At 42.3% G+C, this 27,877-nt stretch overlaps 1 protein-coding gene across 4 annotated transcripts in view; it reads left to right on the plus strand.

Annotated features, from left to right (window-relative positions):
- Nucleotides 1-27,877, plus strand: part of cemip2 (cell migration inducing hyaluronidase 2) — a 69,385-nt gene that overhangs the window by 18,115 nt on the left and 23,393 nt on the right. For all 4 annotated transcript variants that reach the window (XM_014160649.2, XM_014160651.2, XM_014160654.2 and 1 more), the window contains exons 7-15: nucleotides 1,091-1,260; nucleotides 4,948-5,157; nucleotides 11,259-11,464; nucleotides 12,676-12,745; nucleotides 14,456-14,584; nucleotides 16,106-16,194; nucleotides 22,568-22,699; nucleotides 23,079-23,114; nucleotides 23,224-23,379. In XM_014160649.2, the coding sequence (XP_014016124.2) occupies nucleotides 1,091-1,260; nucleotides 4,948-5,157; nucleotides 11,259-11,464; nucleotides 12,676-12,745; nucleotides 14,456-14,584; nucleotides 16,106-16,194; nucleotides 22,568-22,699; nucleotides 23,079-23,114; nucleotides 23,224-23,379 (1,198 nt within the window). The remainder of the gene's footprint in view (nucleotides 1-1,090; nucleotides 1,261-4,947; nucleotides 5,158-11,258; nucleotides 11,465-12,675; nucleotides 12,746-14,455; nucleotides 14,585-16,105; nucleotides 16,195-22,567; nucleotides 22,700-23,078; nucleotides 23,115-23,223; nucleotides 23,380-27,877) is intronic.

A 27,877-nucleotide genomic window follows, 5' to 3' on the forward strand; every position in this document is an offset into this window, starting at 1 on the left:
TGTTTGTACATTCATGGGGGCTTTCTTGATTCCTCATATTGAGAATTACTGCTGTGATTTTTTAAAAATTTTTTAGATGTAGGATCTTAATTTGAGCCGGTTTGCTACAGCAGGAAAATAATTCTGCAGCAACAGGAAATGTTAATTATTATGTGTACGTTTTTCTAATAGTTGATAAATATTTTCGTAAGGGAAAGTCAAGTCTGGAAATTACAAACTTCAACCTTTTTAAACCACTACAAGTTTAAAATGTCCTGTATTGCAGGAAAGTTTTTCTGCAACACTGTGTGATCAAATTAAGAGCCAACATCTGTATGATATAAAAATAAGAATCATGATTTATTTATATATTCTGAGCATTGGTTTTTCATTTCACATCTTCTATATATGACCCTAGGGAAAAGACAGGGCTAGTACTTGTTTTTTTTCCTTCATGGGATGGTGCTGCTCAATTATATATTTCACTTCCTCCCTCCTTCCTTCCCCCTGTTTTCTGCTGTGTGTGTGAGGATGCCAGTCCTGTTTATAAACTGTCTATGGTGTCACAAGCCCAGCGAGCAAAACTGGTTGCAATTACATCATGGTCAGATTGTATATCGTAGAATTGAATTTGTGTTTTTAGCAATAGCAACCAGAAAAAAAATGTCTTCATCTGGTTGTTACTTTCTCAACCAGAGAACCAGTTTACAGCATGCGTTTACCTGAAGTGTTCTCTTTCTCTCTGTGTCTGTGTGTGTGTGTGTGTGTGTGTGTGCGCACGAATGAGGTTGGCACTGGCAGCAGTTGGCTGGTCATATTGGGAGACAATAATGGCAAACCGACAGTCTAAACTCTTTGTCTTAGAGTTTGTCTTCATGGTTAGAAGGAGAGGTGCAGAAGTTGTTCTGTTTGGGATTAAAGTCACTCTCCAATTAAATATGCAGACCTACTGTATCATAACAACCATATATTTGGCTGACTGTTGTTAATATGAACACTTCGACATATATATTTAAGTGTTTACATACAGCAAATAATTGTTGCTTTTACTGATATATGACAATGGTATATGCCATAAAAAAAATATGTGTTTTCTTTACCCCCTCCCCAGGGAGGCCCCAGTTTGGCCATGTGGGGGAGATTGTGGACGGGGTGGACATGCGGGCGGAGGTAGCAATGCTCAGCAGGAACATACTCATCTATGGGGAGATGGAAAACGCCTGCTATGGAAACAACTGGTGCCAGTTCTTTGGCCACGACACGTACGGCGGACACATTAAGGTGTGTGTCTGAGTGCTTATGTACCTGTGTGTAACTGTCAGTATAGGGTCTGTGTTGAATCTTCGAAATGACTGCCCTGAACATTTCAGCCGGAGTTTATATGCTTATTTAATGCCATTCAGTCTGGTGTAATCATGTTGAAACTTCCCATATTGCTGTGGCAGAGGGTCATTGGAGCATACAGCAGGCACTGATGAGTGAGGGCATTCTGCATTCACGCATGATCTGCCACAGCAGGGAGATGTTGATTAGGCACCAAATGGAATAAAACCGACTGAAACAGGGAGGGACTGTTTCAGTCCGTTTTCATTTCTGGTTGCAATTATAATTTTGGGGTTTTCCGTTGCATGCCCTAATGAACACAACCCACGCACCACTCAGAGAGAGAAGAGCCCTGGAGAACAACTCTCCCTACTATTAATGTTTTGTATTGTACTCTTTATTTAATCCCCCCCGGCTGAACACTTACACAACTCAGACCGACGATATACACTTCCTGATTCATACACCCCTCCCTCACACACATTATCTTTGTCCGTGTTGCATAAGCAAAATATTTGCCCTGTATAATGTGTTACGTACATTATTTCTTCTGATGAGTACATACAGTTGAAGTCGGAAGTTTATATACACCTTAACCAAATACATTTAAACTCAGTTTTTCACAATTCCTGACATTTAATCCTAGTAAATATTCCCTGTCTTAGGTCAGTTAGGATCACCACTTTATTTTAAGAATGTGAAATGTCAGAATAATAGTAGAGAGAATGATTTATTTCAGCTTTTATTTCTTTCAACACATTCCCAGTGGGTCAGAGGTTTACATACACTAAATTAGTATTTGGTAGCATTGCCTTTACATTGTTTAACTCAAACGTTTCGGGTAGCCTTCTACAAGCTTCCCACAATAAGTTGGGTGAATTTTGGCCCATTCCTCCTGACAGAGCTGGTGTAACTGAGTCAGGCTTGTAGGCCTCCATGCTCGCACACGCTTTTTCAGTTTTGCCCACAAATGTTCTATAGGATTGAGGTCACGGCTTTGTGATGTCCACTCCAATACCTTGACTTTGTTGTCCTTAAGCCATTTTGCCACAACTTTGGGAGTATGCTTGGGGTCATTGTCCATTTGGAAGACACATTTGCGACCAAGCTTTAACTTCCTCACTGATGTCTTGAGATGTTGCTTCAATATATCCACATCATTTTCCTCCCTCATGATGCCATCTGTTTTGTGAAGTGCACCAGTCCTTCCTGCAGCAAAGCACCCCCACAACATGATGCTGCCACCCCCGTGCTTCACGGTTGTGATGGTGTTCTTCGGCTTTCAAGCATCCCCCTTTTTCCTCCAAACGTAACAATGGTCAATATGGCCAAACAGTTCTATTTTTGTTTCATCAGACCAGAGGACATTTCTCCAATAAGTGCGATCTTTGTCCCCATGTGCAGTTGCAAACCGTAGTCTGGCTTTTTTATGGCAGTTTTGGAGTAGTGGATATAGATACTTTTGTACCTGTTTCCTCCAGCATCTTCACAAGGTCCTTTGTTGTTGTTCTGGGATTGATTTGCACTTTTAACACCAAAGTACGTTCATCTCTAGGAGACAGAACGCGTCTCCTTCCTGAGTGGTATGACAGCTGGAAGGTCCCATGGTGTTTATACTTGCGTACCATTGTTTGTACAGATGAACATGGTACCTTCAGGCATTTGGAAATTGCTCCCAAGGATGATCCAGACTTGTGGAGGTCTACAATTTCTTTCTGAGGTCTTGGCTGATTTCTTTTGATTTTCCCATGATGTCAAGCAAAGAGGCACTGAGTTTGAAGGTAGGCCTTGAAATGCATCCACCGGTACACCTCCAATTGACTCAAATGATGTCAATTAGCCTATCAGAAGCTTCTAAAGCCATGTCATCATTTTCTGGAATTGTCCAAGCTGTTTAAAGGCACAGTCACTTCTGACCCACTGGAATTGTGATACAGTGAGTTTTAAGTGAAATAATCAGTCTGGAAACAACTGTTGGAAAAATGACTTGTCATGCACAAAGTAGATGTCCTAACCTACTTGCCAAAACTATAGTTTGTTAACAAGAAATTTGTGGAGTGGTTGAAAAACAAGTTTTAATGACTCCAACCTAAGTGTAAGTAAACTTCCGACTTCAACTGTAATAACATGCATGTTTTTCCATTCTTCAACAGATGTCAATTGTAACTGTAAAATATAGAAATCAGTAGATCAACACGATCATAACAGTACCAGTCAAAAGTTTGGACACACCTACTCATTCCAGGGTTTTTCCTTTATTTTTACTATTTTCTAAATTGAGGTAGTCACCTGGAATCCATTTCAATTAACAGGTGTGCCTTTGTAAATAGTGGAATTTCTTTCCTTCTTAATGCGTTTGAGCCAATCAGTTGTGTTGTGACAAGGTAGGGGTGGTATACAGAAGATGGCCCTATTGGTAAAAGACAAAGTCCATATTATGACAAGAACAGCTCAAATTAGCAAAGAGAAACGACAGTCCATCATTACTTTAAGACATGAAGGTCAGTCAATCCGGAACATTTCAAGAACTTTGAAAGTTTCTTCAAGTGCAGTCGTAAAAACCATCAAGCGCTGTGATGAAACTGGGCCTCATGAGGACCGCCACAGGAAAGGAAGACCCAGGGTCACCTCTGCTGCAGAGGATAAGTTGATTAGAGTTAACTGCCTCAGAAATTGGAGCCCAAATAAATGCTTCACAGAGTTCAAGTAACAGACACATCTCAACATCAACTGTTCAATGGAAACTGCGTGAATCAGGCCTTCATGGTCGAATTGCTGCAAAGAACTACTAAAGGACACCAATAAGAAGAGACTTGCTTGGGCTAAGAAACACGAGCAATGGACAATTGACCGGCGGAAATCTGTCCTTCTGATCTGATGAGTCCAAATGTGAGATTTTTGGTTCCAACAGCCGTGTCTTTGTGAGATGCTGAGTAGGTGAACGGACGATCTCTGCATATGTGGTTCCCACCGTGAAGCATGGAGGAGGAGGTGTGATGGTGTGGGGGTGCTTTGCTGGTGACACTGTCAGTGATTTATTCAGAATTCAAGGCACACTTAACCAGCATGGCTACCACAGCATTCTGCGGTCATACACCGTCCCATCTGGTTTGCGCTTAGTGGGACTATCATTTATTTTTCAACAGGACAATGACCCAAAACACACCTCCAGGCTTTGTATGGGCTATTTGACCAAGGAGAGTGATGGAGTGCTGCATCAGATGACCTGGCCTCTACAATCACCCAACCTCAACCCAATTGAGATGGTTTGGGATGAGTTGGACTGCAGAGTGAAGGAAAAGCTGCCAACAAGTGCTCAGCATGTGTGTGAACTCCTTCAAGACTGTTGGAAAAGCATTCCAGGTTAAGCTGTTTGAGAGAATGCCAAGAGTGTGAAAAGCTGTCATCAAGGCAAAGGGTGGTTACTTTGAAGAATCTAAAATATAAAAATATACTTTTTTAGTTCCATATGTGTCATTTCATAGTTTTGATGTCTTCTGTTATTCTACAATGTTGAAAATAGTACAAATAAGAAATAACCTTGAATTGGTAGGTGTGTCCAAACTTTTGTGTGTGTATAAACATAATATGATACACAGCGAAACGTACTCTTCGCTCTCTCTCCTCTATCCCATTTCTCCTCAGATATTTGGGAATTTTACCTCGGTGCACCTGTCCCATGTGGAGCTGAGGAACATGGGGCAGCAGGAGAAGGGCCGCTACCCGGTCCACTTCCACCGCTGTGGGGACGTGGACCGACGAGGGGGCTACCTGGAACCAACCTACGTGGACGGCCTCTCCATCCACCACTCCTTCTCCCGCTGCATTACCATCCACGCCACCAACGGCCTGCTGGTCAGTGTGTGTGCAAGTACACTACTGTTCAAAAGTTTGAGGTCACTTAGAAATGTCCTTGTTTTTGAAAGAAAAGCACTTTTTTTTTTGTCCATTTTAAAATAGCATCAAATTGATCAGAATTCAGTGTAGACATTGATATTGTTGTGAATGACTATTGTAGCTGGAAACGGCAGATTTTTAATGGGATATCTACATAGGCGTACAGAGGCCCATTATCAGCAACCATCATTCATGTGTTCCAATGGCACGTTGTGTTAGCTAATCCAAGTTTATCATTTTAAAAAGGCTAATTGATCATTATAAAACCCTTTTACAATTATGTTAGCACAGCTGAAAACTGTTGTGCTGATTTAAAGAAGCAATACAACTGGCCATCTTTAGACTGGTTGAGTATCTGGAGCATCAGCATTTGTGGGTTCGATTACAGGCTTAAAATGGCCAGAAACGAATACCTTTCTTCTGAAACTCGTCAGTCTATTCTTGTTCTCAGAAATGAAGGCAATTCCATGCGAGAAATTGCCAAGAAACTAAAGATCTCGTACAACGCTGTGTACTACTCCCTTCACAGAACAGTGCAAACTGGCTCTAACCAGAATAGAACGAGGGGGAGTCCCCGGTGCACAACTGAGCAAGAGGACAAGTACATTAGCGTGTCTAGTTTGAGAAACAGATGCCTTACAAGTCCTCAACTGGCAGCTTCATTAAATAGTACCCGCAAAACACCAGTCTCAACGTCAACAGTGAAGCGGCGACTCCGGGATGCTGGCCTTTTAGGCAGAGTTTCATTGAAAAAGCCAGACGCTAAACAGAGGAACTGCCTAGAAGGTCAGCATCCCGGAGTCGCCTCTTCACTGTTGACGTTGAGACTGGTGTTTTGCGGGTACTATTTAATGAAGAAGAAGCCCAGTTTTATTGCTTCTTTAATAAGAACAGCTGTTTTCAGCTGTGCTAACATAATCACAAAAGGGCTTTCTAATGATCAATTAGCCTTTTAAAATTATAAAATTGGCTAACACAATGTGCCATTGGAACACAGGAGTGATGGTTGCTGATAATGGGCCTCTGTACGCCTATGTAGATATTCCATAAAAAAAATCTGCCGTTTCCAGCTACGATAGTCATTTACAACATTAACAATGTCTACACTGTATTTCTGATGTTATTTTAATGGACAAAAAATGTGCTTTTCTTTTAAAAACAAGGGTATTTCTAAGAGACCCCAAACTTTTGAACGGTAGTCTAATAATAATGATAATACATAGGATTTTTATAGTGCTTTTCTAAAATCCAAAGACTGTGTGTGTTTTAGGGATGGGCACGGTTATTTGAATATCCGAACAGACGTTAGTATTCAATTACTTGGGAGAGTATTCATTGTTTTTATATAGCCTAGGCCTAGTTTTATGACTTTTTTTATGAGAGCACCCCATAAAGACACACCGGTAGCCTACACACATTTCACATGTGTAGCTTGTGGTCAATCAATATGTCGGTCAATCAAAATGGCGCTACATTGAGGCTCCATGTGTAACAAGTAAAGTGGGAGATTTCTAATCAATGCAAAACTGAATTAAAATGACGGAATTAAATTGGCTAAATGAGGAGTAGGCTACAATGATCAACCTACAGGTAGGCTGTTGTTTCATATGAATGGAGTTGTTTTAGACAAGGACTGGTAGCGCAGCAAAATAGCCTCAATTAACATTTCTACTTTAGCAAGCTAACTTAGCTGGCACAGCTCTCCCGCTGTGTCTCTCCCCCTCCGTGTGTCTCTCTCTCTCTCTCTCTCTCTCTCTCTCTCTGTGTTTCTCTCTCTCTCTGTCTCTGTCCCTCTCTGTCTCTCTGTCCCTTTCTGTCTGTCTCTCTCTGTGTCTCTCTCCATCTCTCTCTGTGTCTCTGTCTCTTTGTCCCTTTGTCTGTCTGTCTGTCTCTCTCTGTGTCTCTCTGTCTCTCTCTGTGTGTCTCTCTTTCTGTCTCTTCTCTCTTTCTGGCTTTCTCTCCTCTCTGTCTGTGCCACACACACACACATATACTGTTTTCACATAGGATTTACAGAATCTTGACTGTAAAAAATTGTGGGCAATGTTTAATATGACCCCCTTACAAGCAGGCCCATTTTACCACATTCTTGCCTGCATATGTCTTTTATACCTTGCTAGTAGTGATGTGCAGATGTGGTTGGTCTTCTATTTTAATTAATCCATTGAATTTAAACCTTCAATAATGAATCTATTATTAATTAGTTTAGGCAGGTCCTAAGAAACATAATAAAATGTGTTTTCAAATGAATAGAATAGCTTATTTTGAGTTTAATTAGGCCTATGTTACAGGTCTGTGCAGCCTGCATCATCCAAATGAAATCAATAGTTTGGTCTTGTCTGTTTTAATGAACAAAATAACAACATTCCCTCCAATTTTTGGGGGGCACTGAGCAAATTTTAAGTCTTGTGAGCAGAAATTTGAACGGTGTGAGAATTTTGTGTAACTTCCGGGGCGCGTTTCCATGAACACAGGTTGTACCCTTACAATTTTAGACAGTAGCCAATAGGCTATTGTGGCTATTTGAGCATAATGGAGGCCTACCAACAATACCAATGGAGCAAATCCCAGAACATTTTCACAGAGAAATAGCTTTTGATATCTATGATATAGCCTACAGTAGCCTATATGTGGTGTTCAATGCAGGCCTACATTGCATGAAGGGCTTGATATTAATTGTTTTACTTGATCTGTAACACCATGGGCCAAATAGGTGACTGTAAATTGTATTGTGTTGTATGATGCAAGAAACCACTTTATAAAATAAAAGTAATTATTATTACCATACAGAGAATTAGACAATGTAGACTACTCCTCTGCCTATTGGCTTATTTGCATAATTCAAACCTGTCTGAAAATACAACACTACCCCTTTTGTCTTTTTACCTGACTGGCTTTTCAAAGACAGCTTGAAATGTAGCCTACATGTTTTGTGCTCTTGTAGGAAGCAGTAACTCCCCATTTGCTAACCTATATCTATCTATAACTGGGCAAATAACTCACTAACTAGCAAAGAATATCAACAAATGTGCACACGCATTGCTTGGGTGAAAGACCGCTAATGGGCTACCCCCCCATAGAATTCTACTTCATACCACTCTGGCTCTGCCTACAACAAAATCACAGACTCATTCCTGCAAAGTTAGATCTGTTTTGGTTTGTTGCATTGAAAAGGGGCTGATATAATGTTTATTCGATCACAGAAAAAACGTTGATCTATATAGTGCAAACTAATGGGGCAAACTCAGTGAAGTTCTATCTCTTGCGTCTCTGCGCGCGACACAGCATTTCTTCTGCGCGGCAGAAGATGTGTGCAGCCGCGCACACAACTTAGAGGGAACATTGGACAAAACACATACCCGATCACAGTCAACACACATACACTATATATACAAAAGTATGTGGACACCCCTTCAAATGAGTGGATTCGGCTATTTCAGCCACACCCGTTGCTGAGAGGTGTATAAAATCAAGCACACAGCCATGCAATCGCAGTAGACAAACATTGGCAGTAGAATGGCTTTAATGAAGACCTGAGTGACTTTTAACGTGGCACCGTCATAGGATACCACCTTTCCAACAAGTCAGTTCATCAAATTTCTGCCTTGCTAGAGCTTCCCCGGACAACTGTAAGTGCTGTTGTGAAGTGGAAACATCTAGGAGCAACAGGGGCTCAGCCGCGAAGTGGTAGGCCACACAAGCTCACTGAACGGGACCACTGAAGTGCGTAGCGCATACATATAGCCTGTGCTCGATAGCAACACTCACTACCAAGTTCCAAGCTGCAACGTCAGCACAAAAACTGTTCGTCGGGAGCTTCATGAAATGGGTATCCATGGCCGAGCAGCCGCACTCCCAACTAGACAAATGTGAGAATGCTATTTATTGACTACAGCTCAGCGTTCAACACCATAGTTCCCTCAAAGCTCATCACTAAGCTATGGACCCTGGGACTAAACACCTCCCCCTGCAACTGGATCCTGGACTTCCTGACGGGCCGCCCCCAGGTGGTAAGGGTAGGTAACAACACATCCGCCACGCTGATCCTCAACACGGGGGCCCCTCAAGGGTGCGTGCTCAGTCCCCTCCTGTACTCCCTGTTCACTCATGACTGCATGGCCAGGCACGACTTCAACACCATCATCAAGTTTGCCGATGACACAACAGTGGTAGGGCTGATCACCGTGAACGATGAGACAGCCTATAGGGAGGAGGTCAGAGACCTGATCGTGTGGCGCCAGGACAACAACCTCTCCCTCAACATGATCAAGGCAAAGGAGATGATTGTGGACTACAGGAGAAGGAGGACCGAGCACGCCCCCATTCTCGTCGACGGGGCTGCAGTGGAGCAGGTTGAGAGCTTCAAGTTCCTTGGTGTCCACATCACCAACAAACTATCATGGTCAAAACACACCAAGACAGTTGTGAAGAGGGCTGCACCATTGAGAGCATCCAGACTGGTTGCCTCACTGCCTGGTATGGCAACTGCTCGGCCTCCGACCGCAAGGCACTACAGAGGGTAGTGAGTACGTCCCAGTTCATCACTGGGGCCAAGCTTCCTGCCATCCAGGACCTCTATACCAGGCGGTGTCAGAGGAAGGCCCTAACAATTGTCAAGGACTCCAGCCACCCTAGTCATAGACTGTTCTTTCTGCTAACACACGGCAAGCGGTACCGGAGCGCCAAGTCTTGGTCCAAAAGACAGCTTCTACCCCAATCCTTAAGACTCAAATGGCTATCCAGACAATTTGCATCCCCCCCCCTTTTTACGCTGGTGCTACTCTGTTTATTATCTATGCATAGTCACTTTAAATCTACCTACATGTACATATTACCTCGACTAACCGGTGCCCCCGCACATTGACTCTGTACCGGTACCCCCTGTATATAGCCTCGCTATTGTGATTTTACTGCTCTTCTTTAATTATTTGTTACTGTTTATTTTTTACTTAACACATTTTTTTATTAAAACTGCATTGTTGGTGAATGCCTTGTAAGGTCTACACCTGTTGTAATCGGCGCATGTGACATATACAATCTGATTTAATATAACAGAATATAATGCAAATAATATTTTTTCTACACAACGTGTGGAACCGCTGTCATATAAACTGGCTCTAACCAGAACAGAAAGAGGAGTGGGAGTCCCTGGTGCACAACTGAGCAAGAGAACAAGTACATTAGTGTCTAGTTTGAGAAACGGTCGCCTTACAAGTCCTCAACTGACAGCTTCATTACATAGTACCTGCAAAACACCAGTCTCAATGTCAACAGTGAAGCGGCGACTCCGGGATGCTGGCCTTCTAGGCAGTGTTCCTCTGTCCAGTGTCTTGTGTTCTTTTGCCCGTCTTAATCTTTTCTTTTTATTGGCCAGTCTGAGATATGGCTTTTTCTTTGCAACTCTACCTAGAAGGCCAGCATCCCGGAGTCGCCTCTTCACTGTTGACGTTGAGACTGGTGTTTTGCGGGTACATGTTTTGTGGGAAAAATATTATTTGTATTTTATTTTATCATTTAATATTCTTAGCTTACTATAAAATATATGTGTGTTAATTGTGATCAGGGTAGGCTAAGTGTGTCTCGTCTGTTTAATTAACAAAATAACTATTGATTTAATGTGCATGGTGCCGCCAGTAACATAATTAAAGTATATATTTTTTAAATAAATTGGACTGTATGAATTGGGTTTAAAAAAAACATGAGCAGGTTTCTTTTTACAGGCATCATACCATAATGTAAAGGGTATATGAAAGGGATAATAGACTGTCACACACTGGCTCCTGCTGTCCAGGTATCTGAAGAAAAAATGTCATGAATTTATTTGAATAGCGAAAACATTTCAAATGACCATCGCGTGTGTGTGTGTGTGTGTGTGTTTGTGAGAACTTGGGAAATTAGGACCATGTGATGCTGGTCGTTCAACAAATTAATCTAAAATCTGTTGATGAAGTGAATCGACCAACATTCAGCTCCAAGCTGATTTCATGCTCTGCTCCAAAAAACGTTTCCTCTTTACTCCTGTCTCTGTGTAACCTTTCCCAAATATTTCCCCTTCCCAGGTGAAGGACACTGTAGGCTATGACACCCTGGGTCACTGTTTCTTCCTGGAGGACGGGATAGAGCAGAGGAACACGTTCTTCCACAACCTGGGTTTGGTGACCCGTCCGGGAACGCTCCTGCCCACCGATCGCAATGAGACCATGTGCACCAGCATCCGAGACAAAGTGTACAAGAACTACACCCCTTCACCGAGCATGGAGTGCAAGTAAGACACAGAAGAGACTTGTCTGGCCACGGATAGAAAGAGTGAACAAGTGACAGAGGGGAATAATAGAGGAACAGAAAGCAAGTGAAGAGGCAGGCATTTGAAAAGATAATGGCTCAAAATGAAAGCGTTATAAAGTGGAGGTATACACTGAGTAGACTGACCAGGTGAATCCAGGTGAAAGTTATGAGCCCTTATTGATGTCACCTGTTAAATCCATTTAAACCAGTGTAGATGAATGGGAGGAGACAGGTTAAAGAAGGTTTTTTTTAAGCCTTGAGATAATTCAGACATGGACTGTGTGTATGTGTGCCATTCAGAGGGTGAATGGGGCAAGACAAAATAAGTGCCTTTGAATGGGGTATGGTGCCAGGCACACTGGTTTTGAGTGTGTCAAGAACTGCAACACTGGTAGGTTTTTCACGCTCAACCGTTTTCTGTGTATATCAATAATTATCCACCACCTAAAGGACATCCAGCCAACTTGACACAACTGTGGGAAGCATTTGAGTCAACATGGGCCAGCATCCCTGTGGAGCGCTTTCGACACCTTGTAGAGTAAATTGAGGCTGTTCTGAGGGCAAAAGGGGGTGCAACTCAATATTCGGAAGGTGTTCCTAATGTTTTGTACACGTGTGTGTGTGTGTGCGTGCGTGCGTGCGTGCGTGCGTGCGTGCGTGCGTGCGTGCGTGCGTGCGTGCGTAATGCGTTAGATGAAGTGTATGTGCGGCTTTATTGGACAGGCCTACCGTGAGAGAAGACTGGGATCATGTGCGTAATGCGTTAGATGAAGTGTATGTGCGGCTTTATTGGACAGGCCTACCGTGAGAGAAGACTGGGATCATGTCCTCTGTGTGAGAGGGATAGGGCTTAGTAGTCTTGTTCCTGCAATAACAACCACCCCGCTTCATGGGATATGTTTGTGTTTCTGGGGGAGGTTGAAAAGGAGGTCTGTTTGGGGAGCAGCAGGCGCTGTATTTGCAGGAGTGTGTATGCCCGCGTGTGTGTTGGCAGACCTGTCCCTGTACAGGTTTTATGTGGGAGAGGTGGATTATTCCATGGATAACAGGAGTCAGGGTTCTGTTTCTGCTTCATATTAAATTCATATATCCTGATACTAACAATCACTCACGCCTGGAGACATCTTCTTTAATGCCCCTCCTCCTCTCTGTGTGTGTGTGTGTGTCTTGGTGTGCGTGTGTTTGTTCTAGGGCAGTGTCTACGTTTTGGATCGCCAACCCCAATAATAACCTCATAAGCAACGCTGCTGCTGGCTCCCAGGTAAGACTATAGTGATGTACGCCAACCCACCAAAGCAACCACTGTTTAGTGAATGAATAGCAATTAGCAGGGGACTGATGTTGTTTATCTGGTACGGTTGTATTGCTCACTCATCCCAGACATCAGTCATTTATATGTTTGATCTAATGGATGGTCAGTCCTTGTATCCATAGCTCCGTCTATGAATTTGAGCGGTTACGTATCTCCAGGCCATCGCTCAGCCATGTATGGCATTTCGTTGTTTTGTTTTATTATTACGAACTGCAGCTTTACGGTTTAGCAACTCATTCGGCTGTAAAACTGTTGCTTACCGGTTCATCTCGTGATCTGGGGAGATATTGTCTTCCTACTCTTACATCAACAGCAATAAATGATGACTTGAACTGGTGGGGTAAAGTTCAACATCGTTACCCTACTGCTCAGGTTCAGGCACAATTGTGTCAATGTGTAAGCGCAGTGCTCAAGGATCATTCTTTTTTTCTTCACCTCATTGTCAAAGCCACATTATTGTCCCCCACAATGAAATTCAAATAAAATGTTATTTGTCACATGTGCCAAATACAACAGGTGTAGGTAGACCTTAGTGAAATGCTTACTTACAAGCCCTTAACCAACTGTCCAGTTTTAAGAAAAATACCCAAAATAAATAAAAGTAACAAATAATAAAGAACAGCAGTAAAATCACAAAAGCGAGGCTATATACAGGGGGTACCGGTACAGAGTCAATGTGGAGGCTATATACAGGGGGTACCGGTACAGAGTCAATGTGGAGGCTATATACAGGGGGTACCGGTACAGAGTCAATGTGCGGGGGCTCCGGTTAGTTGAAGTAATTGAGGTAATATATACATGTAGGTAGAGTTCTTTAAGTGACATGCATAGATAATAACAGAGTAGCAGCAGCGTAAAAGAGTGAAGGGGGGGGCAATGCAAATAGGCTGGGTAGCCATTTGATTAGATGTTCAATATTCTTATGGCTTGGATGTAGAAGTGTTTAGAAGCCTCTTGGACCTAGACTTGGCGCTCCAGTACCGCTTGCCGTGCGGTAGCAAAGAGAACAGTCTATGACTAAGGTGGCTGGAGTCTTTGCCAATTTTTAGGGCCTTTCTCAGACACCGCCTGGTATAGAGGTCCTGGATGGCAGGAAGCTTGGCCCCAGTGATGTACTGGGCTGTTTGCACTACCCTCTGTAGTGCCTTGCGGTCAGAGGCCGAGCAGTTGCCATACCAGGCAGTGATGCAACCAGTCAGGATGCTCTCGATGGTGCTGCTGTAAAGCCTTTTGAGGATCTGAGGACCCATGCCAAATCTTTTCAGTCTCCTGAAGGGGAATAGGTTTTGTCGTGCCCTCTTCACGACTGTCTTGGTGTGCTTGGACCGTGTTAGTTTGTTGGTGATGTGAACACCAAGGAACTTGAAGCTCTCAACCTGCTCCAGGAGTCACATGTGATATCTCAGACACCATGTGATATCTCAGACACTAATTGAGGAGTCACATGTGATATCTCAGACACCAAAGTTCCGATTTTGACACAACTTGGGTGAATGATGCGTCTTGCCATAGACATCTGACATTTACAAAATTACACTGATTGGCTCAAGGAGGGGGGCGCTGCATCATTTGTAGGGGATGACATGTTTACTGTTTCCTTGTTTTGTTCTTCTCCTTTTTCTCCCTTCTCTGCCACCCCTCCCCCATGTCATCCTAAAGGATGCAGGGATATGGTATGTGTTCCACAGCTCATCCACAGGGGACTCTCATGGGCTGGTTCCAGAGACCCGGGCAGAGCTGACCCCTCTGGGGATCTTCTACAACAACCGTGTGCACTCCAACTTTAAGGTACCACTCCCTGGCAGCACTGTGTGAAAGACAAACACACTGCGGATCTATGTGGCTCAGCTGGTAAAAGCATGGCGCTAGCAGCGTCAAGGTCTTGGTGTTCAATTCCTGCAGGGATCACATATACAGTTGAAGTCAGAAGTTTACATACACCTTAGCCAAATACATTTAAACTCAGTTTTTCACAATTCCTGACATTTTAATCCTAGTAAAAGTTCCCTGTCTTAGGTCAAACCATAGTCTGGCTTTTCTATGGCTTCTTCCTTGCTGAGCGGCCTTTCAGGTTATGTTGATATAGGACTAGTTTTACTGTGGATATAGATACTTTTGTACCTGTTTCCTCCAGCATCTACACAAGGTCCTTTGCTGTTGTTCTGGGATTGATTTGCACTTTTCGCACCCAAGTACGTTAGTCTCTAGGTGACAGAACACGTCTCCTTCCTGAGTGGTATGACGGCTGCGTGGTCCCATGGTGTTTATACTTGCGTACTATTGTTTGTACAGATGAACGTGGTACCTTCGGGCGTTTGTAAATTGCTCCCAAGGATGAACCAGACTTGTGGAGGTCTACAATTTATTTGCTGTGGTCTTGGTTGATATCTTTTGATTTTCCCATGATGTCAAGCAAAAAGGCACTGAGTTTGAAGTTAGGCCTTGAAATACATTCAACGGTACATCTCCAATTGACTCAAATGTTGTCAATTAGCCTATCAGAAGCTTCTAAAGCCATGACATCATTTTCTGGAATTTTCCAAGCTGTTTAAAGGCACAGTCAACTTGGTGTATGTAAACTTCTGACTCACTGGAATTGTGATACAGTGAATTATAAGTGAAATAATCTGTCTGTAAACAATTGTTGGAAAAACTACTTGTCATGCACAAAGTAGATGTCCTAACCGACTTGCCAAAACTATAGTTTGTTAAAAAGAAATTTGTGGAGTGGTTGAAAAACGAGTTTTAATGACTCCAACCTAAGTGTATGTAAACTTCCGACTTCAACTGTACATACTAGTAAGGGCGCTTCCAATTGTCTGATTTCATACAGTATTCCAGCTCTTAATCAAAACCACAAAACTTACACATGCGCACACACTTACCTCACTCGCCACAGAAGCGTGCACACACAGGCATGCACACACTAGCCTTTACAATAGGCCTCTGTTTCTCTGGCTCAATAAATTAGGTCAGGTGAACTGGGAGCCCTTTGTCCACTCTGACTAGAACTGCCTGTCTCATAAGGAGTGTGCTTACAGTCTAAAGACTATGCTCCAATTATAAACCCATGGTATATACTGTGTCGTTGCATTGCATTCACACTTGAAGTCCACATACAAACACCTTTACACCCCAGACATATGATAATTCACAGAGCTGCTACTGTGAGTATTACTATACTCACATGTACATCTTAAAGTTAAACTGACTCCTTCATGTTGGGGGGGGGGGGTTGAAAAATAACTGGATTGTGCCTTTAAGTCTGTACTTGTGACTGTAGTTCCCATACCGGTTTGTGTTACCCAGGCTGGGCTCTTCATTGATAAAGGTGTGAAGACCACCAACGCCAGTGCTGCAGACCCCCGGGAGTACCTGTGTCTGGACAACAATGCCAGGTAAGCACAGAAAACTACATAACATTTAGAACACACAGCTGAGCAAATTTTACAAAAGAGACGAGCTGGTCATTTATTCTCTGTGCTGGCTACACGGACTCGAGTTTTGACATGAAGGGATAAACAATTTGGCGTGTGGTAGAGAGACCATGAAATTCCGCTGGCGCAAAGAGAGAAAATGCATCCATGCGGAATTACACTTATTTGACATAGCGATTTATTAGAGACCTGTTTATTTGTTCAAATGTGAAACTATGCCCGTCTATTACAAGAGACTGGCGCTCCAGGGCTCTAAAGTGCGACAAAGTATACTGAACAAATACATAAACGCAACATGTAAAGTGTTGGTCCCATTATTCATGAGCTGAAATAAAAGATCCCAGAAATGATCCATACGCACAAAAATGATATTTCTCTAAAATGTTGTGCAAAAATGTGTTTACATCCCTGTTAGTGAGCATTTCTCCTTTGCCAAGCTGATTTAAACAGCATGATCATTACACAGGTGCACCTTGTGCTGGGGACAATAAAACGTCATTCTAAAATGTGCAGTTTTGTCACACAACACAATGCCACAGATGTCTCAATTTTGAGCGACCACGCAATTGGCATGCTGACTGCAGGAATGTCCAACAGAGCTGTTGCCAGAGAATTGAATGTTCATTTCTCTACCAAAAGCCGCCTCCAACGTCGTTTTACAGAATTTGGCAGTATGTCACAACCACAGACCACGTGTAACCACACCAGCCCAGAACCTCCACACCAGGCTTCTTCACTTGCGGGAGCATCTGGACCAGCCACCTGGACAGCTGATGAAACTGAGGAGTATTTCTGTCGGTAAAAAAGCCCTTTTTGTGGGGCAAAACTCATTCTGATTGGCTGGACCTGGCTCCCCAGTGGGTGGGTCTATGCAGTCTCAGGCCCACCCATGGCTGTGACCCTGCCCAGCCATCAAATTTTATTGGTCACATACATATTTAGAAGATGTTATTGCAGGTGTAGCGAAATTCTTGTGTTCGTAGCTCCAACAGTGCAGTAGTATCTAAAGACAATACACAACAATACACACATCTAAAAGTAAAATTATGGAATTAAGAAATAGTGGCATTGACTAAAATACAGTAGAATAGAATATCGCTATTTAACAGCCTGATGGCCTTGAGTTAGAAGCTGTTTTTCAGCCTCTCGGTCCCAGCTTTGATGCACCTGTACTGAGCTCGCCTTCTGGATGATAAGCAGGATGAACAGGCCGTGGCTCGTGTGGTTGTTGTCCTTGATGATCTTGTTTGCCTTCATGTGACATTGGGTGCTGTAGGTGTCCTGGGGGGCAGGTAGTTTGCCCCCCGGTGATGCGTTTGGCAGACCGCACCACCCTCTGAAGAGCCCTGCAGTTGTGGGCGGTGCAGTTGCCGTACCAGGCGCTGATACAGCCCGACAGGATGCTCTCAATTGTGCATCTGTAAAGGTTTGTGGGTTTTAGGGGCCAAGCCAAATTTCTTCAGACTCCTGAGGTTGAAGAGGCGCTGTTGCGCCTTCTTCACCACAGTCTGTGTGGATGGACCATTTCAGATCGTCAGTGATGTGTATGCCGAGGAACCTGAAGCTTTCCATCTTCTCCGCTGTGTTCCTGTAGACGTGGATAGGGGCATGCTCCATCTGCTGTTTCCTGAAGTCCACGTTCAGCTCCTTTGTTTTGTTGACATTGAGTGAGATATTATTTTCCTGACACCACACACCCAGGGCCCTCACCTCCTCCCTGTAGGCTGTCTCGTCATTGTTGGTAACCAGGCCTACTACTGTTGTGTCGTCTGCAAACTTGTGGCCACGAAGTCATGGGTGAACAGGGTGTACAGAAGGGTGCTGAGCACGCACCCTTGTGGGGCCCTTGTGTTGAGGATCAGCAAAGTGGAGGTGTTGTTTCCTACCTTTCCCACCTGGGGGCGGCCCGTCAGGAAGTCCAGGACCAAGTTGCACAGGGCAGGATTCAGACCCAGGGCCCCGAGCTTAATAATGAGCTTGGGGGGGTACTATGGTGTTGAATGCTGAGCTATAGTCAATGAACAGCATTCTTACATAGCTATTCCTCTTGTCCAGATGGGATAGGGCAGTGTGCAGTACGATGGCGATTGCATCATCTGTGGATATACTGGGGCAGTAAGCAAATTGAGGTGGGTAAGGTATAGGGGATATGATCCTTAACTAGCCTCTCAAAGCACTTCATGATGACAGAAGTGAGTGCTACTGGGTGATAGTCATTTAGTTCAGTTACCTTTGCTTTGTTGGGCACAGGAACAATGGTGGATATCTTGAAGCAAGCACGAACAGAGGACTGGGATAGGGAGAGATTGAATATGTCCGTAAACACTCCAGCCAGCTGGTCTGCACATGCTCTGAGGACACAGCTAGGGATGCCGTCTGGGCCGGCAGCCTTGTGAGGGTTAACATGCTTAAATGTCTTACTTATGTCGGCCACGGAGAAGGAGAGCCCACAGTCCTTGGTAGCGGGCCTTCGTCGATGGCACTGTTATCCTCAAAGCCAGCGAAGAAGGTGTTTAGCTTGTCCAGAAGCAAGATGTCGGTGTCAGCGACATGGCTGGTTTTCCCTTTGTAGTCCATGATTGTCTGTAGACCCTGCCACATATGTCTCGTGTCTGAACCATTGAATTGCGACTGTACTTTGTCTCTGTACTGACGTTTTGCCTGTTTGATTGCCTTACGGAGGGAATAACTACACTGTTTGTTTTCGGCCATATTCCCAGTCACCTTGCCTTGGTTAAATGCAGGGGTTCGCGCTTTCAGTTTTGTGCGAATGCTGCCATCTATCCAAGGTTTCTGGTTTAGGTAGGTATTAATTGTCACATTGGGTACATCTCCTCCTTACACTTCCTGATGAACTCAGTCACCGTATCTGTGTATTTGTTGATGTTATTCTCAGAGGCTACCCGGAACATAACCCAGTCCGCGTGTTCAAAACAATCTTGAAGCATGGATTCTGATTGGTCAGACCAGCGTTGGATAGACCTTAGCACGGGTACTTTCTGTTTGAGTTTCTGCCTTTAGGAAATGAGGAGCAAAACAGAGTCGTGATCAGATTTGCTGAAGGGAGGTGCAGGGGAGGGCCTTGTAGGCATTTCAAAAAGTTGAGTTGTAGTGGTCCAATGTTTTACCAGCGCGAGTACTACAGTCAATGTGTTGTAGAACTTCCATAGCGTTTTTCTCAAATTTACTTTGTTAAAATCCCCAGGATATGTGGTTTCCAGTTTGCATAAAGTCCAGTGTAGTTCTTGGTATCTGCTTGAGGGGTATATACACGGCTGTGACTATAACCGAAGAGAATTCTCTTGGGAGGTAATACTGTCGGCATTTGATTGTGAGGTATTCTAGGTCGGGTAAACAAAAGGACTTGAGTTTCTATATGTTATCACAATCACACCATGAGTGGTTAATCATGAAATGTAGACCCCCGCCTTTCTTCTTCCGGAGAGTTCTTTGTTCCTCTCTGTGCGATGTACTGAGAAACCAGATGGCTGAAGGGACGGGGACAGTATATCCCGAGAGAACAATGTTTCCGTGAAACAGAGTATGTTCCAATCCCTGATGTCTTCCCCGGAAGGAGATCCTCGCCCTTAGCTCGTCTACTTTATTATCCAGAGACTGAACATTAGCGAGTAATATACTCGGAAGCGGTGGATGGTGTGCACGCCACCTGAGTCAGTCTGGAAGTCCGCTCCGAATACCTCTTCTCCGCCGGCCGCGTTTTGGAGCAGCCTCTGGAATAATTTCAATTGCCCTGGGGGGTACGAACAAAGGATCCACTTCGGGAAAGTTCTAATGCTGGTGAGTTACCGCCGCTCTGATAACCAAAAGTTATTACTGGCTGTATGTAATAACACAAAAAAATTCTGGGCTAATAATGTAAGAAATAACACCAAAAAAACGAAATACTGCAAAGTTGCTTAGGAGCTAGAAGCAGAGCTGCCTTATCTGTCTAATTAGGCCCTAATTAAGTATTTCAATTGACTGATTTCCTTATTTGAACTGTAACTCAGTAAAATTGTTGAGTATATTTTGCTGTGCAACTTTTTATTTTGGGAGTACCCATGTGACTTAAATCCAATAAAAAATGATATGCGTAACAATATTTTGTCGCAACAATCTTCTGTACACAGACAGGCTGCCTCCTGTGGCTGCTTGCTTCCAGTTACCGGGCCAAACACACCAAGCCCCACCCCCTATCACTCAAGCAGGCAGCACACAGTTCCTCCACGCTGTTTAATCTCCCAGCATGCTGTCAATTCACACACTCAACATGTTCTTCCAAAACAGGAATATTGTTCCTAAATATGAATCCACATATTTTCTCTATTATACTATTAGTTTGTATCTTGCTCTCTGCAAAACGTGAGTTAGTTAGTCTAAGGAAGCTAGCAAGTGCCTAAAATAATGCTACTCGCCAACTAGCTAGCTGGCTAGCTAAATGCACTAGCTAGGGCAAAGCAAACGTTAGCTCTAATACAGGTTGTTACCAGTGGTGGTGTAGATCAGTATGTTGTTTGTGCAATGGCATGTTCGATATCAGATAGACAAAGAATAGACTAAATGCAACATCTATTCAAATGTGATTAGGGTCCCCTGGGAAACACTGACCCAACACTTTGGTTTCTACCCTGTCATAACTCCTTCCTGACTTTTTAAATTATTGTCATGCCAAACAACACCAACCATATAAATATAATGATTATTCAAATTCTATGATTCCAACAGTTCACCCAAGTGTTTTGATCTACAGGTAACTGCCAACATAAACAAAACACCAACATTGTGTCTTAATAGGGCATAGGGCCACACACACACACACCTTTTAAACCTCCTATGCTCCTTTTGAGACCCCTCTTTCAAAGTCACTGCGATCTCTTCTTCTAGCCATGGTAGATAAAATAATTGGCAACTGGGAATTTTTATACATGACCCTAAGCATGTTAATTCCTTAATTAACTCAGGACCCACACCTGTGTGGAAGCTTTGTGTACTTTGTATCCCTCATTGAATCAAGTATTTCCTTTATTTTGCCAGTTACCTGTATATCGCAAGTCAAATCGCAATATTTGGTTGAACAATCTGTTAGACTTCCTACCCATATCGCGTAGCCCTACTAACAACCTGGTAACTTTACCAGTATATGCAAACATTTGGCAACACAGAAAGAAAGGAAAAGTGATATCTTCTTCAGGAGATGTGCTTCAAAAGTAAGTAGGATTGATATAGTCCAAATGTAGGTTACATCTCAATCAATAAAAAAAATTACAAATTCGGGTGCTTCTAAATTGTGGAGCTCCTAACTTTAGGTTTCCTTAGATGGTCGGTAGTTTAAATGGTTTAGTCTTGGTCTGTACTATACTTGTATGTTCTGTACTGGGCCCGGTTTCCTAATAGCGATTGAATTTAGGCTTACGAGTGTTTTTAACGATGCATCGTTCCTACAACAGCCGAAGGTGTACCATGTGATTCCCAAAACAACATCTAGAAAGAACCGTAGCTAAGTGAGTCGTTGAGGCATGTGTTGATACTGAAAGGATCTAAGGAAAGGCAGCGCTGATCTCAGATCAGTGTTCTTCCTTTCAAATCTTAATTTAACATTATAATTATTCAAAAATACTAACGACGGATCAGCTCTTAGAGTTATATTATCACCTGGCTGCAAATATTGAGGCTGCTTATTCTAATGTTTAGCCTACCCTATAATAATGCAGAAAATCATAGATTCGGCACATAATTACACACATGTTACACATTAAATATATTGAGGCAAAAATTACAGATAGTAGCCTCCAATTAGCAAAATATAACTCAATTGAATGCACATTAAGGGGTAGTGTATTTATATTTTAATGCAGTGATCTTGATTCTATATTAAGCCAAATCATCTGTGTATAAAATTCTAATGACGACGTTAGCTGGTCTACAAATGGTCTGAGGCAGTCCTTAGATGACTAGCGTCTATTTTTTGTATAGATTGTTTTGGGAAACCGTTCAGAGATTTAACGATGCTCCTACGAAGGTTCTTACGATGATCTTAGCCTTAAGATGCTTTTGGGAAACCAGGCCCTGTACTGTACTTGGATAGTCTGTACTGGTCTGTACGGTACTTGGATAGTCTGTACGGTACTTGTACTGTAGCCTGGAGGGTCTGGCAGATTTTTGTTTACAGAGAAAGCAAGGCTCTACAGATAGTTTCCACTCTGCAGCAGTCTGTCCAAATACAAGCCTCGGATTCAACAGATGTAAAATAGCTTAGGCCCTCCTCCAAGACCACTGCCCACGCTGTGTGTGTGTGTGTGTGTCTATACTCATATTACATATGGGTCCGTTTCAGGTTCCGTCCACATGAGAATGCAGACCCAAACTGGCCGCGGGTGGCTGCTCTCATCGACACACTCATCGCCTTCAAGAACAATGACCTCGGAGCCTGGATACGTGGCGGTGACATTACCATTCAGAACTCTGGGTGAGTGCTGGGATGTCAACACATTAAGCCCATGATGAATGCGCCTACATTCATCATTGTTCATCAATGTCCTGTGCAGTAGTCATATCATGGGTTGTCTCTTAGGTTTGCTGTATGATTGGCACAGAGTTAAGGGTCTCAAATGTTACCCAGGAGTTACCGTAGCAACTTGCATTACAATCAGAGGTTAGCATGCTATGCTAACATGTAAACAAGTGGCCATCTAGGTGTAACCTATCATCGGGCTATGTGTAGCCAATTAGCATGTTACTAATAGTTAATTTGGCTAGGAGTTCCTATTTCTCAGTCCACAAGGCCATAGATGACAGTGAACCAGTGACTCCTCCATTACTGATGCATTTATTCTCTCTGGTTATAGATTTGCAGACAATGGGGTGGGACTCTCCTTTGCGAGGTATGTACCAAGGCTCCTGTGTATGTTTCTACATCTGTGCATACCCCCCCCCCCCACACACACACACGTTTGCTCAAAAACACATCCCCTGCCTGTTGTCTTCCTTTAGTGACGGCAGCTACCCTAAGGATGAGGGCTCCAGTCAGGAGGTGACCCAGTCTCTGTTTGTGGGAGAGAGCCGGAACCGCGGCTCCAACGGAGGCCAGAACAAGTACTGGGGCCAGGGGGGAGCAGATCGCAAGATGCGGACACTACCCAGGAACAGGTGTGTGTGTGTGTGTGTGTGTGTGTGTGTGTGTGTGTGTGTGTGTGTGTGTGTGTGTGTGTGTGTGTGTGTGTGTGTGTGTGTGTGTGTGTGTGTGTGTGTGTGTGTGTGTGTGTGTGTGTGTGTGTGTGATAAAAAACAGTATTCGAAAGGGGGTGAACAAATGTGTTGCTCTTGGAAGGGAAGTACTGCTTCCTGTAACAGGATGAATGGTTTTGCTGTGTCACTTCCTGTGTTTCCTGCTAAACAATTTACTAGATCCGTGTAGTAAGCCTTATATGACAGAGACCGAAAGGGGGGGGGGCCTGTCTTAGAAATAGAGGTTGCGTTGCATATAATCAATGCGGTGCCTGTTAATTTATCATCGAATCACAGCCTACTTCAACTTCGCCAAACAGGTGATGATTTAACAAAGCACATTCGCGAAAAAAGCACAATTGTTGCACAAATGTACCTAACCATAAACATCAATGTCTTTCTTAAAATCAACACACAAGTTAATATTTTTTAACCTGCCTATTTAGTTAAAAGAAATGTATGTTAGCAGGCAATGTTAACTAGGGAAATTGTGTCACTTCTCTTGCGTTCAGTGCAGCAGAGTCAGGGTATATGCAGCAGTTTGGGCCGCCTGGCTCGTTGCGAACTGTGTGAAGACAATTTCTTCCAAACAAATACCGTAATTAATTTGCCAGAATTGTACATAATTATGACACAACATTGAAGGTTTTGCAATGTAACAGAAATATTAAGACTTAGGGTTGCCACCCGTTCGATAAAATACGGAACGGATCCATATTTCACTGAACGAATAAACTTTTTGTTTTTCAAAATGATGGTTTCCAGATTTGTAAGTAGCTCTGGATAAGAGCGTCTGCTAAATGACGTAAATGTAAATTTGACCATATTAATGACCTAAGGCTCATATTTCTGTGTATTTATTGTATTATAATTAAGTCTATGATTTGATAGAGCAGTCTGACTGAGCGGTGGTAGACAGCAGCAGGCATTCAGCAGCAAGCATTCATTCAAACAGCACTTTACTGCGTTTGCCAGCAGCTCTTAGCAATGCTTGAAGCACAGCGCTGTTTATGACTTCAAGCCTATCAACTCCCGAGATTAGGCTGGCAATACTAGAACATCCAATAGTCAAAGGTATATGAAATACAAATAAAAAATAGTCGACGCATCATAATTCCTATAATAACTACAACCTAAAACTTCTTAACTGGGAATATTGAAGATTCATGTTAAAAGGAACCACCAGCTTTCATATGTTCTCATGTTCTCAGCAAGAAAGTTAAACATTAGCTTTTTTACATGGCACATATTGCACTTTTACTTTCTTCTCTGACACTGTTTTTGCATTATTTAAACCAAATTGAACATGTTTCATTATTTATTCGAGACTAAATTGATTTTATTTATGTATTATATTAAGATAAAATAAGTGTTCATTGTTCATTCAGTATTGTTGTAATTGTCATTATTGTCTGGTGGTTCCTTTTAACATTCCTTTAAACATGAGTCTTCAATATTCCCAGTTAAGAAGTTTTAGGTTGTATATATATATATATATATATATATATATATATATACAACCTAAAACTTCTTAACTGGGAATATTGAAGACTCATGTTTAAAGGAATGTTAAAAGGAACCACCAGCTTTCACACATATATATATATATATATATATGTGTGAAAGCTGGTGGTTATATGTGTGAAAGCTGGTGGTGTGTGTGTGTATATATATATAGTATCGGCTTTTTCTGGTCCTTCAATACTCGGTATCGGCGTTGAAAAATCATATTCGGTCGACTTCTACTTAGAAATCAATCACCACTAAAAGTCTGAGAAAATGTAAGTCAGTCATGGATAACAGTTGCGCAGAGGCACTCAGATCAGGAACAGGGAGCATGCTGTCAGCCACCCACCCACAGTCAGAGAGACGGGCCTCTTGGTCGTGTTCATTAAAGGGGCAATATGCAGTTGCTACATGAATTTTGGGACTTAGAAATGAATATACAGTGCTTCCAGAAAGTAATCATGCCCCTTGACTTATTCCACATTTTGTTGTGTTACAGCCTGAAATCAAAATGGATTTAAAAAAAATGGCTCCCCCATCTACACGCAATACCCCATAATGACAACGTGAAAACATATATACAGTTGAAGTCGGAAGTTTACATACACTTAGGTTGGAGTCATTAAAACTTGTTTTTCAACCACTCCACAAATTGATAACAAACTATAGTTTTGGCAAGTTGGTTAGGACATCTACTTTGTGCATGACACAAGTCATTTTCCCAAAAATTATTATTATTATTATTATTATTTCACCATTCCAGTGGGTCAGAAGTTTACATACACTAAGTGCCTTTAAACAGCTTGAAAAATGTTGCTGCTTTGCTGCAGGAGGGACTGGTGCACATCACAAAATGGATGGCATCATGAGGAAGGACAGTTATGTGGATATATTGAAGCAACATCTCAAGACATCAGTCAGGATGTTAAAGCTTGGTCGCAAATGGGTCTTCCAAATGGACAATGACCCCAAGCATACTTCCAAAGTTATGGCAAAATGGCTTAAGGACAACAAAGTCAAGGTATTCGAGTGGCCATCACAAAGCCCTGACCTCAATCCCATATAAACTTTGTGGGCAGAACTGAAAAAGCGTGTGGGAGCAAGGAGGCCTACAAACCTGACTCGGTTACACCAGCTCTGTCTGGAGGAATGGGCCAAAATTCACCCAACTTATTGTGGGAAGCTTGTGGAAGGCTACCCGAAACCTTTTGAGTTAAACAATTTAAAGGCAATGCTACCAAATACTAATTGAGTGTATGTAAACTTCTGACCCACTGGAAATGTGAATAAATAAAATCTGAAATAAATCATTCTCTCTACTATTATTCTGACATTTCACATTCTTAAAATAAAGTGGTGATCCTAACTGACCTAAGACAGGGAATTTTTACTAGGATTAAATGTCAGGAATTGTGAAAAATTTAGTTTAAATGTATTTGGTGTTATGTAATCTTCTGACTTCAATTGTATATATATTTTTTCATCTAAAATATATTTAAAATTAATTGCAGAAATATCTAATTTAGATATGTATTCACATCCCTGTGTCAATACTTTGTAGAAGCACATTTGGCAGCGAATACAGCTGTGAGTTTTTCCACACCTGGATTGTGCAACATTTGCCCTTTTTTTTTTCTTCAAAATTCTTCAAGCTCTGTCAAATTGGTTGTTGATCATAGCTGGACAACCATTTGCAGGTCTTGCCATAGATTTTCAATAAGATTTGTCGAAACTGTAGGTTTTCCTCTATTATTTTGCCATTCTGTTTCTTTTTAATCCTGAAAAACTCCCCAGTCCTTAACCATTACAAGCATACACATAACATGATGCAGCCACCACTATGCCTGGAAATATGGAGAGTGATAATGTGTTTTATTGGATTTGCCCCAAATATAACAATTTGTATTCAGGCCAAAAAGTGAATTGCTTTGCCACATTTTTGTGCATTATTACTTTAGTGCGTTGTTGCAAACAGGATGCATTCTTTAGAATAGTTTTATTCTGTTCAGGCTTCCATCTTTTCACTCTGTCAATTAGGTTGGTATTGTGGAGTAAATACAATGTTGATCCATCCTCAGTTTCCTATCACAGCCTTTAATCTTTGTAACTGTTTTAAAGTCACCATTAGCCTCACAGTGAAATCCATGAGCGGTTTCCTTCCTCTCTGGCACCTGAGTTAGGAAGGACGCCTGTGTTTTTGTAGTGACTGGGTGTATTGATACACCAGCCAAAGTGTAATTATTAACTTCACCTTGCTCAAAGGGATATTCAATGTCTTTTTTTAAAATTTATATATATATATCTTTTTTTTTTGCCAGTTACCAATAGGTACCCTTTGCAAGGCATTGGAAAACCTCCCTGGTCTTTGTGGTTGAATCCATGTTTGAAATTCACTGCGCCACGGAGGGACCTTACAGATAATTGTATGTGTGGCGTAGTCATTAAAAAATCATGTTAAACAATATTATTGCACTATCCATGCAACTTGACTTGTTAAGCATATTTGTACTAATTTAGGCTTGCCATAACAAAGGGGTTGAATACTTATTGACTCAAGACATTTAAGCTTTTCCTTTTTAGTTAATTTGTTCAAAAGAAACAACATAATTCCACTGTGACATTGTAGGGTTTTATGTGTAGGCCAGTGACAAAAATCTCAATTTAATACATTTTAAAATCACACTAACACAACAAAATGTGGAAAAAGTCAAGGGCGTGTGAATAGTTTCTGAAGGCACTGTATACCCATTGATTCTTGAAGAATATAACTTATAAATGCCTCGTGAGCTTAGTTACACTGTCCTACCCCATTAGAACCCAAAATATCAGTTTGTTTTACTCCAATGTTTGTAAACAAAGTAAAATTATATTTAAAAAACACTAGGCTCAAAACATGGTTAAAACTATAATTTGG

This window comes from Salmo salar, chromosome ssa20 (genome assembly GCF_905237065.1).
Source record: "Salmo salar chromosome ssa20, Ssal_v3.1, whole genome shotgun sequence".
Taxonomy (NCBI): Eukaryota; Metazoa; Chordata; class Actinopteri; order Salmoniformes; family Salmonidae; genus Salmo; species Salmo salar.